At 39.0% G+C, this 18,650-nt stretch overlaps 1 protein-coding gene across 1 annotated transcript in view; it reads right to left on the bottom strand.

The window, feature by feature from the left end:
- The window catches only part of UBR5 (ubiquitin protein ligase E3 component n-recognin 5), a 140,810-nt gene that overhangs the window by 10,132 nt on the left and 112,028 nt on the right, over positions 1–18,650 (bottom strand). The window contains exons 41-53 of the mRNA XM_048841402.2: positions 18,018–18,248; positions 16,143–16,216; positions 13,936–14,108; positions 13,720–13,833; positions 12,818–13,038; positions 9,956–10,076; positions 9,775–9,873; positions 9,112–9,355; positions 6,887–6,998; positions 5,935–6,079; positions 5,498–5,628; positions 4,765–4,825; positions 2,520–2,695 (exon numbers count right to left, since the gene is read on the bottom strand). Of these exons, the coding sequence (XP_048697359.1) occupies positions 2,520–2,695; positions 4,765–4,825; positions 5,498–5,628; positions 5,935–6,079; positions 6,887–6,998; positions 9,112–9,355; positions 9,775–9,873; positions 9,956–10,076; positions 12,818–13,038; positions 13,720–13,833; positions 13,936–14,108; positions 16,143–16,216; positions 18,018–18,248 (1,902 nt within the window). The remainder of the gene's footprint in view (positions 1–2,519; positions 2,696–4,764; positions 4,826–5,497; positions 5,629–5,934; positions 6,080–6,886; positions 6,999–9,111; positions 9,356–9,774; positions 9,874–9,955; positions 10,077–12,817; positions 13,039–13,719; positions 13,834–13,935; positions 14,109–16,142; positions 16,217–18,017; positions 18,249–18,650) is intronic.

The raw sequence follows: 18,650 nt of genomic DNA, 5'->3' as shown, positions 1-18,650 counted from the left end.
TCCCGCATGTTTTTCCTCATGATCACCTACTTCAAAGTCAGGTGCACTGAGTCCATTAGTGCCAATGGGGTGCAAAAACATTCACTGACTTATTCAAGAGAGCAAACACTAGTCACAAGCCTTGTTCTGAAGCACATGATCCCACAAAGGAACAATGACAGATGTCAGAAGCAACCTTCTGTCACATACATTTTCAGTGGAGATGAAGCAATGTGGTAGGAAGACAACACCAGGCCCCACAATATATTCAGAACTGAAAAGTTACCTTTACTGTATGAAATAGTGTAATTAGAGGACTTCATCCTATCCTACAATAGGTTCTTATTCTGCCCTCATCGACACAGCATTGAGAACCTTCAAGCAGTGTTAGGCAATACAACTAAATTCTGTCATATGTCATTTAGTCTCCTTCTCGCATCACTCCCCAGGGAGAGAAGTTGTGCAGTGTAGTGTTTTGTTTAACATACACACTACTATGCATTTATTTCAGACAAGACAAGGTGAAAGAAGAGCACCTTGAATTTGGAGTGGAACGTGGTGAGGTTTGTGACAGCCCTTAATTTGTGACATAGTTAATTCCACAGTCAGACTAGTCACTGAGAAAGCTTAGTCTCCTGCACAGACAAGCTTTATCCCTGTGGTAGAAAGTTCCACTGTGCCACAGAAGTAGAGTTCTTGACCATGGTCCTCATCCTGGAGCTTTAAGCAGTCTCTTTAAACATTTTGGGCCCATGCCACTAAGCTCCTTGAAGGTAAGGACTGAGATCTTGAACTTTACTCAATAGTCTCTGGAAAGCCAACATATAGAGCAGAGGCCAGGTCAGATGGGCTCAAAGTAGCCAGTGTTGCTGAGGAATGCAGCGTAGGGTTCTGTACTAGTTGGAGGTTCTCCAAGGACTGGTGTCTTCATACCCAAGTATACTGCATTGCTATTATACAGACATAAGGCGATGAAGGCATATATAAGAACACTTGAACAAGCATTGAGAAGTCTAGAAAAGTGAAATATCTTTGGAGCGAGTTCTACTTGATACACACCTTGTTTTCTTGGGAAGAGAAGCCTTTTTTTCCCCCCTTCCCTCTCAAGTCAGTGCCCAACAACATGAGCAGGGTCCTGGAGTCCATCTATACCAGAGCTAGCAGGTTGTTTGTGGAAACACAGCTTGAGCACCTATTTTGTAAGAGCTTTACCAATGTGGGAAATATTGATAGTCATGATGTCCAGCAAGGATGCTCAACTGTTTATTTGAGGACTGTTTGCCTATGAAAACTGTGTGAGAGTGTGAGTGTGTGTGAGAGAGAGTGTGAGTGTGTGTGAGAGAGAGTGTGTGTGAGAGAGAGACAGAGAGAGCGAGCGAGCGAGCGCGCGCGCGCGCGCAGGAGTGTGAAGAGAGAGAGAAGGAGAACCAGGAATGATTTCAGGGAAACTCACTTTTGAACTTCAGAGCCCATGTTGACATCTGGACACAGATATCAAAGCCAAGACAGTTATGGTCTGTTCTGCTGGCTGTGCATGTGCAACTTAGACATAATGTGGATGATACTGGGGCACTTTAAGGTCCTGCTTCTCTGACATACTTACTGTGATGAAGTGGGACTGTTCTTAATGTTTCCTCTGAATAGTGTGGGGGTGCCTCAGTTTCCCCATGGCAGTTCTTAAGTATCTAGGGGGTGGGGTAAGGGTGTATGATCATTGCAGAGCCCTAGAGGGCAGGTGTGTGCAGGAGTCTGGACACAGAGAATGGCCAACACCCTGTTTCCTGGCAACTGATGGCCTGGGCCCTTCCCCCCCTTGCAAGGTGAGAGCTAAAGGGTTGGAGAACAAAGGAATCAGGTGACCACCTGGCCCGGGAAAGGAACAAAGCCCAGAGGAGGAGGGGCTGGAGGGGGTTTTCAGTTTGGGGCTGGCTGGGACATGGAGTGAAGTGCAGACGTGGTTGTCTGGCTCACTGCCCCCCAGAATGGACCCAGCTGAGGGGTCCCGTTCTCTGCACCTGCAAGCTCTGTTTTAGACCATGTTCCTGTCGTCTAATAAACCTTCTGTTTTACTGGCTGGCTGAGAGTCTCAGTGGATCCCAGGAAGAGGGGTGCAGGGCCTGGACTCCCCCACACTCCGTGACACTTACAAAATAAAAAGGAGGCAGGGAAAGCAAAAGCACAAAGATACAAATTTTAGCTTAAGAAATCAGCAAAATAGTTGCCTTTTACAGAAAGTTTATGTCCTCAGAGACCAGGGAGTCATGGGACCTGAAATGCCAATGGTGCAATAAATCTGATGCTACTAACATTTTATTTTCTCTCTCTCACACGCACACGTGTACGTATGTTGAGGGGTATTACTGCAAAAATTGAAGATTTCTCTCAAGATTTAACAGACTGAGTTGTTCAGGTTCCCCCACATGATTTCAAACCCAAGATGAGAACTCTATTACAGTTTTTATCTTTGGAGAAATATAAGCTACCGAAATATCTGAAATGCCAAGAGAACACAAGACTAGCAAACTAGCTTAATATTGTACCTGCCAATGTTTCTGAAACAGTTCAACCTTGCCTCTGTGTTTTTGCCAGGCCTTGGCGTATAAAAACCTCGTTTCCCAGGTTGGTAGAATAGTGGTGCATTATCATCACCATCATCTGTATCATCTAATTCCATGTCCACCACACTGCGACTGGAGCCATGTCGCTTTCTATTTTCCTAGTACAAAAGATTAAGAAGCAATTTAGAATTTCAGTTAAAAAAAATCAAATGTCTATCCTATTTTTGCTATCCACTGAATACTGAAACCTGCTCACTGTTGGACCAAAAGATTTTTGAGTCTCGCCATTTCAAAAGTCTGGTAATATTTGGCAATGGTGGATATTTAAATAATTGAGCAGTTACTTCGTTATTCTGAAAAACAACAAATTAAAGAAACAGATCCTTTCAGCGAAGAATAAGTAAAAAAACACTCTTCACTTTATTAGGGCTTTCGACTAATCACAGTTAACTCACGTGATTAACTCAGAAAAATTAATGGCGATTAATTGCATTGTTAAACAATAGAATACCAATTGAAATGTATTAAATATTTTTCAGTGTTTTTCTACATTTTCAAATATATTGATTTCTATTACAACACAGAATACAAAGTGTCTAGGGTTCACTTTATATTTTTATTACAAATATTTGCACTTTTAAAATGATAAATAAAAGAAATAGTATTTTTCAATTCACCTCATACAAGTACTGTGGTGCAATCTCTTTATTGTGAAAGTGTAACTTACAAGTGTAGATATTTTTTGTTACATAACTGCACTCAAAAACAAAACAATGTAAAACTTTAGAGCCTACAAGTCCACTCAGTCCTACTACTTATTCAGCCAATCGCTAAGACAAACAAGTTTGTTTACATTTATGGGAGATACTGCTGCCCACTTCTTATTTACAATGTCACCTGAAAGAGAGAACAGGTGTTCACGTGGCACTTCTGTAACCGGCATTGCAAGATATTTACCTGCCAGATATGCTAAACATTCAAATGCTCCTTCATGCTTCGGCCACCATTCCAGAGGACGTGCTTCCATGCTGATGATGTGCATTAAAAAATAATGCGTTAATTAAATTTGTGGCTGAACTCCTTGGGGGAGAACTGTATGCCTCCTGTTCTGTTTTACCTGCATTCTGCCATAGATTTTATGTTATAGCAGTCTCAGATGATGACCCAGCACACGTTCGTTTTAAAAACACTTCCACAGCAGATTAGTACCACCTTTGAGTTTTGTCAAATGTGAGATTTCTAAAAATAGCTACAGCATTCGACTTAAGGTTTAAGAATCTGAAGTGCCATCCAAAATCTGAAAGGGACAAGGTGGGGAGCATGCTTTCAGAAGTTTTACAAGAGCAACACTCCAATGCAGAAACTACAGAACCCGAACCACAAAAAAGAAAGTCAGCCTTCTGCTGGTGGCATCTGACTCAGATGATGAAAATGAACATGTGTCGGTCTGCTCTGCTGTGGATCGTTATTGAGCATAACTAGTCATCAGCACAGATGCATGTCCTCTGGAATGGTGGTTGAAGCATGAAGGGACACATGAATCTTTAGTGGATCTGGCATGTAAATATCTTGTGATACTGGCTACAACAGTGCTATGCAAACACCTGTTGTCACTTTCAGGTGACATTGTAAACAAGTGGGCAGCATTATCTCCTGCAAACTGTAACCAAACTTGTTTGTCTGAGTGACTGGCTGAAGTTGAGTGGACTTGTAGGTTTTACATTGTTTTATTTTTGAATGCAATTATATTTTGTACATAATTTTACATTTGTAAGTTCAACTTTCATGATAAAGACTGCACTACAGTACTTGTATTAGGTGAATTGAAAAATACTATCTTTCGTTTTTTACAGTGCAAATATTTGTAATCAAAATAAATATAAAGTGAGCACTATACACTTTATATTCTGTGTTGTAGTTGAAATCAATACATTTGAAAATGTAGAAATCATCCAAAAATATTTAAATAAATGGTATTCTATTATTATTTAATCACACGAGTAATCTTTGTAATTGTGCGAGTAATTGTGATTAATTTTTTTAATCGCTTGATAGCCCTACATTTTATGTGACAAGAGGAGACAACTGAGGCAAAATGGCAGGTCACTTACAGGCTGTTACATTTATTTTAAAAAAAAACATACATCTTTTTATGGCAAGCCAATATAAATAGATCCTAAATTTCCTTCATTTCACAAGTGAACCCAATGCAAAACAGATCTCTTACCTGTACCTTATCTGAGGAGTCTAGCAACCCAAGATCCAGGATACTGTCAGCTCCATTTTCCCTGGGGAGAGGGGAGGAGAAGAGGCAAGCCAAGATTTAATTTACCATTATCAATTAAATAGTCACATTCTGAGCTGAAACTAGAAAAGTTTATTTTTTAATGAAAAGTCAAAATAATAAAACTAGATATGATTCTGAAAACAGAATTTAGTAAAGAAAAATTTGAAAGGAACTAGATTGCGAATTCTTTATTGTGCATGTATACAGATGAGTTTCCTCAACCAATCTCTACAGCTGGACAGGAGGAATACTAAGCCATTATAACCAGGTTCTGAAAACAAACTGTGCAAAGTGAAGTTTCTCGACACTTTGGTTTTAAAGCAAAACACAAACAAGAATACCATATTATTTATATAACAATGGGACCTAGATACCTAACCAAGATAATGGTCTCTTTGTGCTAGGCACTGTACATATACAATGTAAGAAGTAGCCCTTGCCTCAAAGAGTTTACAATCTAAACAGACAAGGTAGAAGTTGTGGGGAAGAGGAAGTACTTTCTTATTTTCCAAATGGGAAACTGAGGGTACTAATATCAGGTGACTTGCCCAAGGCAAACAGGACATCTGTGACAGAACAGGGAACTGAACCCAGATCTGCTGGATCCTAGATCACTGTCTTAACCACAAGACCAGCCTTCCTTTTTTATCTGAATCTTTATTTAATCCTTTACCTTCCATGTGCAATAATGAGTTCCATAGCCTCATCAACTCTTGCTCTAAGGGAATCTTCGCTTGCTAGTAACAGAAGCAGCTGAGCAGGAGACAACTCCAGTAGCATACCTGTGATTTTGCTTGCAAATGCCTGGAAATAAGAATTCAAGATCTTACTGTCCCATCATTCCTTCAGTGCACTCAGTTTCAAATATGGTTTTCTGAAAACCTTCATATCTTAACACACCCAAGATTTAAAACAAATTTGTGAGTCAAATGACAAGTTGTAGAAATACAAACTAGAGAAAGTCACAAGAGATAAAAAAAATACCCTTATAGAATTCAACTATTTTAATAAATCATGAATTTCACAAGCAAAGGATAAAGAAAAGAAATCTTAAGTGAAAGATACCCATAGCAACAACAGACTTAAGTGTACTGCGCAGATTGGTCTTACTGGTTGCATTGCTTGTACACGAGGGTAAAGCCTTTCTCCAAGGGCCTGTCGATGTGCTGGAAGAGGATCAGGATCATCACTAGGATTCCCTTCTGAGGCTGGTCTAAAGGGCCTTGTGTCAATGGAAAGTTGTCTTCTAAAGTCCCTTTAAAAATGACAGTTTACATCCCTCTTGGTTTATATTTTGTGAAACTTGATAAGACTATGTTAGTTGCAAAGGAAATGTACAAATCTCTTGGATAATACTATTTATGTACAGATAAAATAGTATGGACCAGTTTGTGCAATTGTAATATTCCATGTAGTGAGTTGGATATAAAGGTTTGGGAAGGGAACAGAGTTGAATTCTGTCAATCTTTTGGAGAAACAAGGTGGACAACCCACCAAGTAACAATGGTGGTGTTTGTAATGCATTTCTTGTCTTGGCTACTGCAATGACAGGAGTGATTTGTGAGATGGGGTTGAACAACGGTCTAGTGATGCTGAAATGGGCGTATTCATTAGATCACGTATTTATATTAAAAAATGAATATGGAAAGTTATTCAATATAAGTACTCTATCTTGAAAGAGAAGCATAGTATCCTCTCAGTTTGAAGAAAGGAGAGTCCAAATTTTAGAACAGACATTCATCTATTTCAGTGGTTCTCAAACCTATTTGATTAGGCCTCCCCAAATACATAAACCACCACCACAGCTGGCCTCCAGCTGTCCCCTTTATCTCTGCCTTCTGGGTGTGCACGGCACTTCTGAATGAGACCCAGCCGCCCAGGGCTGAAAGCCAGAGCTTTTTTTTTTAAAAAACACACACACACAAGAAAACCCACACAGCTTACACCTCCCTTGACACATTCCCACACCTCCCTTGGGAGGCCCACCCCACAGTTTGAGAATCGCTGATCTATTTCATAAAATACTTGTGACCAGGACATAAGTTACAGATAAATCACGTACCTATCCCTGTCTCTTCGAGAACCAGCTCGTAAGCCACTACTCCTCCTCATTTCCCTTTCACGCTCCCTCTCCCGATCTCTCTCCCCTCTATTTCGCAATCTCTGCATCAGACCTGAAAAAAAGAAAAAAATGTTTTAAACTTCTCATCTTCATACAGTGCAATGTACTTCAAGCTCTTTATTGCATAGCTTGTGCAGGAAAAGAGCACAATTTTAGTGGACTAGATGGCTTAGCAGATCGCAATGGGATTCAAAACTGAAATCTAGTTAAAAGTTTATTTTTCAGCTTTTGAAGTCTTATGGCAGGTATATGCTTTCAAAATACTAAGGATGTGTTTTCTATGTCACAGACTCGGTGATTAAGCTATTTCAAATGGTTGCTGCCTGTTAAAGGGTTAATCACTATTATATGTGCTCCAAAGCCTGGTCTATACTACAGTATTAGGTCAGCGTAAGATGCCTTACGTTGACCTAATTATGTTAGGTACACACTACAGCCTTGCTCCCACCCGTGTAAGTGCCCTGCTACACTGACGTAACAACTCCACCTCCACGAGAGGCATAGGGCTTATGTTGGTGTAGTTAAGGCAACGCAGTGTCCCTGTAGACTCTGTTACTTACATCTATTGGCTGTCATTCTTGTAAATTTACAAGAAAGCTGGCTCCACAACTGAGCTGCTGCCTGGTCTCCACTCCAAGGTGGGCTGCGCCCAGGCACCCTGTTCCCAGCGGGGAGCTGAGGGGAACAGGGCAGCTGGGCTTCCTGCAGGAAGCTGGACACGGAGCTGAGAGCCCTGGCTCTCAGCCCCCACTCTGCCACTCTTAAGCAAGGGGAAGCACTCAGAAGAACATCAGTGTGGACACGAACCACTCGCAATAATTACTACAGTGGTTGTAAATTGACTTAACATAGGTTGATTTAAGTTTATAGTGTAGATATGCCCTGAGAGACTTTAAAAATATTGGGGTTAGGCAGAAACAGCAGTTATGGAGATAGAAGAGGTGATATTTCATTCAGACTTTGTACACAAATCCAGAGCAGCTGGATGTTTCTGCTAAAGCGATCAATGAATTTTTGACATGGACTTTAAGATGCTATTTGGAATCAGCTAACACATAACTAAGATAAACAGAAAAAGTTCATACAGTCAGATCAAATGTAGAACTCTACACAAATTCCAACTAAAATGATCTGAGCAGAGGTTCTAAGAGGAACTGTGGGGAAACAGAGCCATTCTTACCATAGAATCATAGGACTGGAAGGGACCTCAAGAGGTCATCTAGTTCAGTCCCCTGCACTCATGGCAGGACTAAGTATTCTTCTTCTATTATCCTGGCCCCCAAATAGTGTGTAGGTGAGGAACAGCTGTAGAGTGACTCCAATGCCACTACTATTAAGTCCACAGACTTCAGTAGTAGAGGATTAGAGTTTGAATCTCACAGTGTGTTCTCCATTCTTCTGCACTGCTCCAGCCACACCAAACTGTCCAAGTACCATTGCCATGTGACCGGCTCCCACCACAGCAAACCCACAGCTGCTCCATTACATTTAGGATCTTTTACCTCAGCTAGGACAGTAAGCATGCAGCTCGTAGAGTTATTTTAGTCTTCCTGAAGTGCACCGGCACACGTTCAGAATCTCTAGGAAATTGCAAGAACTAGATATTCCCCTCCCTGCCATGAAAAATTTAGTTTCTGCAGAAACTGAACTTAAATTTCTACAAGAGAAGTGCTGGTATAGCATACCACTTCACTCATATCTCAGGGACAAAGTGGGACTGGATGGGATGGTCATGGGCTATAGAGCCTTTCACATTTCAGTAGTCTGTTCATGACCATATTGGCAATGTCCAAATATAGTAGATACTCATGGCTAATTTATATTCTAAGTGAAGTAAGTTGATGGCTTTGATCTGATTCTAAGTGGACAAGTATCTAACTCTCAAAAAATACTAAATCAGTATCCCTTTTTGGCAATTTTGACCAAGAGGCAAAGAATTGAATGGATGTATCCTTTCAGCCTGGAGGAAGTTCCTTCAGGTCAAGGCTGATTCACATTTTCAGGGAATCAAGGGGAGAAGTTATTTAGCCATCTTTCTGGTTTTCCTAATGTATATTGAACTTTTAGCTTCCTGATGGCATAACAGAGTTAATATTCCAAAGTGAAAAGCATCTCCAAAGTTATGATTAATGGTAGCCACGGAATACCTTCTCTATGGTACTTACTTGTATGGGTACCCTTGTTGGCATTCTGGATACAGTCTAAGTTTGGCAGTTTCTCATTTGATAGAAAAGCCTGTGCGATGGCAGTATAAAAACTTCGTGCCACACCACTGCCTTCTCCTGGCTCATCCTTAAACGTAACTTTTACTCTGTGAACAGCCATTGGAGTTGTAGCACATCTGCGACCAAAATGATTGTTGAGCTGCCTCATCGTCTGCTGAATTAGAAGATCTCTATCTCGATCAACCTAGCAAATACATAGGCTAAATTAAGCGTTTACCCTTCTGTAATGATTGCCATAGCAAAAGATCAAATATTAATTTCAGCTTTAAATGCTATTTCAAGAGGATTTTTAGTATTTCAGAATAAAAGTTCCCATGAAATACTATGATTGGAAGGAGCTACCAGAAGGAGGAATCCATAACACTACACAGTAACTGCAACGCACCACTATTCAGTGCACCGGAGTCCCCTCCTTGAAAAGTGTTCCAAAATGTTTGCCTACAGAATTTGAAACATAACTTCCTATATCAAATTACTAAAACACAGATAGCTGCAGTGTGTGTTAAACCTTTAACAACAGAATATAAAATTATATTATGATGTTTTCATTGCATTCAACTTTTAATTAAGTTATAAATCAGGAAAATAAAACTAATTTTTTACCTCCAATGTTAAATCCCTGGATTGCTGGTTTCTAAGTTTTTCCATTTCTCTGCGGAATTTTGATTCTTTTACTTCAAAGCCACCTAATTCAGTCAAGATCTTTAAAAAACCAAAATAATAAATTAGCTGTAGAATTTAATTACACAAAATGCGGTCTATTTTCCACACAGAAAATACATACCGATCCAGGCTCTGCTCCAACATCTTCCATGAACACTCTGCCAAACAGTTCTAAAGAAAGGCGCCAGCGTCCTAGCAACATATCATGAGAAATAACCATTCCCATGAAACTACACTGGGGCCTGGTAGAACAGGGACAAAAAACAAACTTGTAATACTTAAAAAATGCAAACACTAAGTTAAACCTCTGATAGTACTCAGTTGTATATTTTTACTTTTGTTTAAATCACTGCATTCGGAATAATTTCCTGATTTTCTAGCACCTAGAAATAGGAGCTTCAGGGCGGCTCATGTTCTGGTTTGAACTGAAAGTTCAAATGTAGAGGCTGAGATACTAAACATGAAATCATTTGTTGTTAAGTTCTGGACAAAATTTAAACTTTAAGTGGCATTGTAAATTATTGAGGACAGTCACCACAAAAAGTTTTAAGTGATAATAAAACTGAAAGCTACAATAAGGGATTTGATTTTGTTGGAAGAGCTCCTGAAAAATACAGCTCAGAAATCGGCTCACATGCAACTTATGGCATATCTCTGAGTTAAGTAATACATAGGAGATGGAGTAGATAGCACAAAGCTGGCGAGAAACATTTCAAAGCTTGCCCAATTAAATAAATCTGTGCCAACCAAGTTGGTAATTTCCATTTATTTATTTTTTAAAATAATGGAGGAGTAAGCAGCTGTTCATTTTATGCCTAATTTTCAAATCCTTCCAAACTTCTCCAAAGAGACACCACTCTTCCTGAAATTCTGCATGCTGCATCTCATCTCAGGATATGCTTTTTCAGGAAGTTGTGTAAAAGTCAGAGTTTTAAAGTTACGCTTTTACAAAAGTTTAGCTTTGTTTACTTCTCCAACGTTATTCTAATGCTTTTTCCCATTCATCATCTCTTCAGATGGGGTGCCTTGAAACTCCAGATTTGTTTTGCTCATCTAACTGAGAATTGCCTTTTAGGATTTTTTTTTTTTTTTTTTTTTTTTTGAGGGCATGTATGTGAGATGAGTCGGGAGTGTTAGAAACTGAATTTAAGTGCAAAAAGAGCATTGTTGTTTTTTTTTTTTGTTTTTTTTTTTAAAAAAAACACTTACAGATATATAAAAATGACCACGTGACTCCAGCTGCTGAGATGAGCCAGAAACAAGAGTGTGGCAGTGGAGAGGGGGCATATGGAGGGGTGACATGGAAACACAATTTTAGATTTAGGAATGGAGGTTTTGGGAGAGAGAGTCGACAGAAGGGGTCATATGTAGAGGAGAGAAAGTGGTGCGTCATGGGAAAATGAAAGGGATAGCAGAACCACAGAGAAGAACAACACATAAGATGACATAGAAGTCGGTGCAGGAAAATAGGAATGTTACAAGATGCATGTTCAGGGAATCTGTCTTACGTGTCAACCCAACCTAACCATATGGCACCCAAAACAACTATACAAACAATTCATTAAGAAAAACGTAACTATTTCCTAATCGAGGCTAAGGTGTGCATCAGTGGAGTCTTATCACTTAGAAAATGTATTCTGTCTTCCAAGTAATTCTTCTACTTCAAAAACCCCTCAAAAATAGGAAAGCCTTGAGGTGAACCACACTCCTCATGCCATATAGTTCTTTACGTTCCATCTTACCATGCAAGTAACTTCTCCCTACCCAGTCTCAGGATTGCCTCCTTTGCATATATACATACATAAAGTTAAAAATTACTAGGGAATTGGAAAATTCCTTTTCTTTACGAAGGAATCTGTTTCCAAGGTACTTTAAAATATGGGATATTACTACTATTACTCATTATAAACAGTAAACATACCAATTAGCCATGTCTATATATATTTAAAAAACATATATTGACTATATTTCATAATTCCAAGGAAAATGTTTACCTGTGCATTGATAAAAATATTTCTCAAACATAAAATGTATGGAACTCTGACCTATGCTAATGAATCCTGTGAATTTCATGGTTATGAAATATTCAGCTCTAAGTTTCATATTATATCTTATATATGTGTATACACACACAGATATATTATTTCAGAACCCAGCAAAAGGGCACAATTTAGGTTCAATACAGTGTTGTAACTTGCATGGTGTGATCGGAAGAAAAAGAGTAGGAGCAAAGCTGCTGGATCCCTTAGATGTTCATTTCCAAAGGTATTTATTTAATTTAAATTTAAATAAATTTAAAATTTTATTTTATTTTGTTAAAAAAACCCAAACAAAAACACCACCACGTAAGTTGAGGAATTATTCTACGGAAAGTATAACATTTTTAGGTGTTAAGCAGACTCCACTGCTACACATTTCAACATTAACCATTTCCTAACAATGTGGTTTTTGTGGATTTTTTTTTTCAAGGATGCTTTTAGTGCTTATAAAAGGTGCTGAATCATTACTTTAGAGACCAAAGTCCCATCTAGAAGAGGTAGCAAAACAAACAGTGAGAGCACCAGCTTGTCCACTCTTCCTACGTACCCCAATCTTCTCTTCTGGAGGGGACTAATAATGAAGGCAGTTCAATCTCTAAACCCATCAAATGACCTTTGGTACCCAGCTGAGATTCCCAGTACAGACGGTAATAGTGCCAATTCCTGCATGGAACTTGGCTACCTAGAAAGTCAATCTGGATACAAACTATGTAAGAAGTAAAAGGCTTCCACTTCAGTTCACTCATCTTCCTATCCACCTCTGCTCAACTGTCGGCACTACTTTGCATCCATCCAACTTTGAAACTGTTTCAGAAGTGTCCTGAATATTTTTCAGTCTCTTAAGTACTTCCAAAAGTTTCTTACTAAAGGTTTGAAACGCCGCAAGATTTTAATGCTAATTTAGCATTATTTTATAGAACAATTTGATTTTACTCCTTGAGTACCTGAATGATGTAAGAGGTGGCCCTTCACTCTCTGTCAGTCCTATCTCTGCCAGCAAGCTGCTTTTCAACTGTGCTGCAAGATCATGAGCTGAAGGCCCTGGTTTTGAAGTCTCAGATTCTTCTGTTGGCACATTTTGTTCCTCTCCTTCCTTCTTTTGCCGATTTTGCATGCTCATAACATTTTTTAAATTGGCTGCATAAGACATTTTGGTTGGAAGAACCTAAACAAGGAGATGTCATTTAATTACATTTTAAAGCAGACCATGAACCTTTTCGAATTAGACATCCTGAATAAAAAAAACTGAACACTGTCCTTCATGAGTAGATGAATATGCTTCTACCACAATTCCAGTGTGTAAAATTTTAGAAGAACTTTTGTACATAATTTTCTTGTTGATTTTATTTATGTATACAGGACAGAACTGCACTTAATGTATGATAGACTTAGCTTGCCCCCAGACCACACATTGCAGAATTTCAAGCACAAAAGCACTTCAAGATGGCAGCAGTTCAGGCTCTGGGTGATCTAAATAGGACATTCTAGAGGTGGGAATTTTTTATTCCCTTTTTCTCTCAAATAGTCTTGATTTATTAGCATTTCAAGTAAATCCCCCAAAATTACTGTAGCCTTGAAAAAATAATTAGAGCATACATTTGATTATTAAAGGTATCTGTTTAAAATAAGTTGTTTTTTCAAACAAAAATATATTTTGAACATACTTTTGTAAGTTTTAAAATTTTAAGAGGCTATTTTAGACCCACCACTATTTTAAAAGCTACCTTCATTCTTTCCCTATGGTAAAGCATTCACAATAATGGTCTTATTTGTTTTAAAAGGGATTACACAGTATTAGCTTTCATAAGCCACACTTTGAAATAAAACAAAATTCCTATAACTGTACCTCAAGGCAGTTTCTATCCACTGTCACTTCCATTAAGCACTTCCCACTGTTGGCAGAGGATGAATATAAACCCTGACTTGGACGGCCAAATAAATCTTCTTTTCTAGCATTTGGCTGAAAATTAACAGAAGCATGCTGAGTAAATAACATACTTTAGTTAGAAATGAAAAACAAACAACAAATAAGTATCCTCAAGCATACTGTCTCTGGTGTCACCTGTAGAAGATGTGGCTGGTCTGCCAGGGGGATGGCTTCCGCCAGAGGAACTTCAAATGGATTGGGTGGAATACAACCAAGGAACGTCATGGAGTCTGACCGTCGGAAGAATGGATGGTTTTGGCCAGTTTCTGCTGGGAGGGAGTCATCATCCTTGTCATTAAGTGTAGCACCTAAATATCAGAAAAGTTTTTACTCTTAAAAAACCTTAGGAAAGGTTACACAAAATTTACCTTAAGAGTACATGAAGGATGAGAAATGAAGGATTTAAAAGCCAAGAAATGCCAAAGTTGAAATTAAATATACTAGAGGATCACACATTTCGTAGCTTATGTAAGCTGAACTGGCAGTTGGTGGGAGGTACAAGAACACAGTCTCTAACCCTAAACCTGTAGTAATTTTACAGGATACTGCCAGTAAACCTAAATTTTATTAAGTCCTCTGAGCTGCTCCTCTTCGTTGTTCCCCTTGACAGTGCCATTTGGTGCTGCAGGCACAAGAGTCTGAGCAGTAGCACTGTTACATCAGAGGTAACACAACCAGCCCCTCCTTTCATTCCCTCCAGTTACCCTAAACCTAACTTTGCAGGGTTGCTTTGGTCACCTCTCCCTTTGACTGTGCTCATTTGGTGCTGCCAGTGTTGAGATGAATTAGAACAGTTTTGACTGGGCAAAGATAAATGATCTTACCTGAGCCAGGAATAGTGTGGAGGAGCTACAGTGCAAATCCTGAGCCTCACTCCTACTGAGCTAATATAGCTCCGCATCTGAAGCAGCCCCTGATCTTCCAGTCCTGAACCCCTGGGTATCCCCAATTCTGTCAAAGCACTTCAGTCCTGACCTGCAGTTTCATTTGCTAACTAGTTTCAACCAATGAGACTGAAGTATGCAAATGAGCTAGCATGAATCAGTAAGAGACACACACACATATTACTTTAAAATAAATTCTGACAGACAATTCCTCCTTTATACTCTTGCCAAAACTCAAAATAAAGACTGCATATTTCCCCTGGAGGAGCTGATAAGTATCAACAGTGCATTCTTCCGCATTCCCCAAAATGTTCTTTGGTGCATATGTCAACTCCTGCAGTGGAAACAGAACCCAAAACTAGTTGAGGGCCATATTCCGATTTTGGTGAAGAAGTTCTACTGATGTCAGTAGAGTTCAATTTACAGAAGTAGATTATACCCCCAAATTGTGATTTTTATAAAAAACAAAAGCCAAGAAAAACATCTTGAACTTTCACTTGAGTACATCCATCAAAGACTCTTAAATTCCATCACTTGAAAGTCTCACACACAGGTTGGGATCACCATAAAGAAGCTTAGCATATCAGACTTGCTGATCTTTTTACAAATTGAATACAACAGGCAGAGAAAAGTGAAGCAACTTCCCCTATGGTCACAAGTCAGTTGCAGGGCTGGAAATACATCCCAGATCTCCTATCTCCCCAGTCTGGAGTCATGTCAGTTGAACCACGCAATATCTAACTTGTATTTAAATGGCACCACACAGTATCTGAGCACTGGTATTTTAAATTGGGTGCAGAACAACAAGCCTCCACATTCTCTCCCCACACTCATTCACTTGGGAAAATAATCAAAACAATCACTCAGTTTATGGATTCTGTGCTCTTGAACAATGATACTTTCCCAGTTGTGCTAGCAACAGTTTGTACCAACTTGGAATGAGTCCTGATCAAGTTCAAACCTTTGTTGCCATTGTAAAAACATTACTGCAATCATCTCTCTCTACTGTAAGGGGAGCATCAACTAGGAAGAGAGAGAGAGAGAGACACACACACACACCTAGAAGACAGACGTAGGGAGAAGATGGAGGACAAAGGATAAAAGAAAGGGAAAAGAAATTTTGTAAAGTGATACCTGTAAGTGGATCATTACTAAAAACAAAGAGCTTTACTCCAAATTTGTGTTCCTTCACGCCATTTACATAGTATATTGGAGTAGCAAAATTCCCACCCAGAAAAAAAGTGTAGTTAAAGCTTTATTAAGTAGAGCCCTGCGCAGATACAAAATTTGTACCTGCATGCAATCCGCAAAAATGGTCTGTGGATAGTCACATACGCAGATATCCGTGAACATAAAGCGGATAATCACAGATTTGCAGGGCTCCACTATTTAGCCAAAGGGGGAAAAGTATAGAGGATGTCCCATCTTGGTATATGGCAGAAATTCTCTCATACTAACTTTGATTTGTGTCATCATCATTTTCATGTTCTGAATCTTCGTTGTCAAGACCCAGTTCCAAGAGCTCCCGAGTCCTGTAAGAGAATAATCAGTTAGTCCTCTTCAAGAAATCATTTTGAAAATATAACACTAATATCATGCAATAAAAGTGACAGAATAATTAAAGGGTGGTTAGCCTACCATACGTTTAGTTCTCTGAAGAAGGTGCCCTCCTAACATCAGCCTAACTGGCCTCCACTGTGTTACACTGGGAGTTGACTCACAAAGTTTGAAAGTATTTCTTGACTACTTTTCAACACCCCCTGTCCCACCCTCCACTGATGCACTCCTTCTGATTAATACCTGAACTGAGCTGTAGTTTCAAAAATTCAGCTTGGGGGGAGCTGGGAGAAAGAGGAGAGATTCAATGGTTTCAAATAAAGAGAAAAGGAATTATCACTTGAGTTAGGTTACAGAAGGGTTGTACAGTGGATAACACTGTCAGAATTATGACAGGTCAGATACCTTTTGGAGAAAGGTAAGCTCTATAAATCCTTTCTCTGGGACATTGTAGTATTAAAAAATTGCATCTATAGGACACAGTTAAAAATGTACTCCAAATGTACTCTTTTAGCATGCAATTTTAAAAGTATGTCAACCAGTGGCAAATAGTTAACTTATTCTTGTTAATCGACAGTCATCTTACCAATAACTTTCCGAATAAATTTCAGTATGAAGTATGCCAAAGAAGTGGAGCTAAAATGGGGGAAGTGTGAAATCTTATAGTGTCTACCCTCTTTTTTAAATTTGATGGAGAACTGAGAGTTCATTAGATTGTACCGGATGAGAGACTTGGAAGAAGTGCAATAATGAAAACTAAGAGCAGAATGGTACACTACAAGGACAGAGATTTTTGTTGTATCTCCATATATCTGGCAACCATAAGCAAGCATCAGCGCCACAAAACTCAAAAGGGCAAGGGAATTGATGGGTGAAGGTTGTCATTTATTCTCCCTCCAGGATGATGAATTGCACCTTTAAATGGGAGATTTCTTTAACACCCCCCCCCCCCCTATTCGATTTGAAAGCCAACTCTTTATTCCACACTGGAAGCCACATGACCCAAGTAGGGAGAGGTCAATAGAGAACACACACCTTTGGAAAGTATTTAACTATTATCAAACGCCAACATGTCTGTCTAATTACTATTCTTTTGTCAAGCAAAGAGACGGAACAGCCACTAAAGAAAGCCAGACAGGCACCTGGAAGGCAGAGATCTCTAATTTAATTACAGCATTTCCTACTACCAACATTTCCTACTAGCCATATGCTTATATTAGCTGGTTTTTGCTCCAGTTCCTACAAACCTTTTTGTATCAATACCTTGTACTATCTTGTCCTTCTCTGATGTGCCTTATGTCTGAGGAGCTTTAGGTGCCTAAACCAAATGGAATTAACTGCTATGCAAATTGTGTCAGTGTCACATGGATCTATTACATGCCACAAACCATTCTTAAAGTTCAGGTAGATTATTCAGTATCTCTTAACACAATTAAAGCTAGCAGAATATTAAAGCAGCTTGGAAAAGTGCTATTTGACCAGGGTATTATTTTTGAAAGTAAAATATTTTTTCATCACCACCATCATGAGAAAAATGTGGAGTAGACTGCATGTGTGGGCTGGTAAGTTTTCAAGCCAACTTTATAAGGGTGCTTTAAGGATGCTTCAAGGTTTTGAATATTTGCTTCAGTGACACGGTGCAGTGGTGAGCACGATGATTGCCAAACATTGCTACCTACCACAGAAGAACAAATCTTTTGAATTTTCAGGCTCACAGCACATTAGATTTCTGCCACTCTAGTAAGGATTTGTTTTTGCTAGAGTTGGCTTAAATACCTTTTCCGTTCCAGCTGAGGAGTGTCCAATGTTGTCTGTTGGTTCATTGCTTTAATCCAATAAATAAGGGCCTGAAAAACATATGCTACGTGCTTCAGTGAGCAGACATCCAGAACAGGAAGAACATCTGAGTGCTCATCATTGTGAGAACGCATCAGAGAGAGAGCATAGTTTAGAAAGTCTCCACGTGCCGACATCATTCCTTGACGGGCACTGAGCAAAGTAGCACGCCTGTTAGGGAAAAAATTGATATATAAATGGTGCTTAGATAGTACAGTGGTAAGGTGCCTTAGAAATTCATATATTAGTTATGTAAAGTATATGAATGTATATCCTCTAATACCTGTAATTCAAAGATACTGCAATTCTACCAGTATTGGGAAATGAAGTACAATAATTAAAACATAAAACCTTAAGTTTAATACGTATAAATAGCCAAATGATTACATTTGTGACTCATATTTAAGAAAGAGTATGAATTTTAGGGTTATGACAAAAATCAGTCTAGTTATCAGCAAGGAAAGCATCTCATTTACCAAAATATATATTCATATTGAAGATAGTAATAGTAATTAAGGAAGCCTCCTGTTACATTATAAAAATAGTTACACATTTATGCTTGAGGTCCAGGTT

This window comes from Caretta caretta, chromosome 2 (assembly GCF_965140235.1).
Source record: "Caretta caretta isolate rCarCar2 chromosome 2, rCarCar1.hap1, whole genome shotgun sequence".
Taxonomy (NCBI): domain Eukaryota; kingdom Metazoa; phylum Chordata; order Testudines; family Cheloniidae; genus Caretta; species Caretta caretta.
Note: the sequence above shows the minus strand (reverse complement) of the source record. Positions and strands in the feature narration are given on the sequence as shown.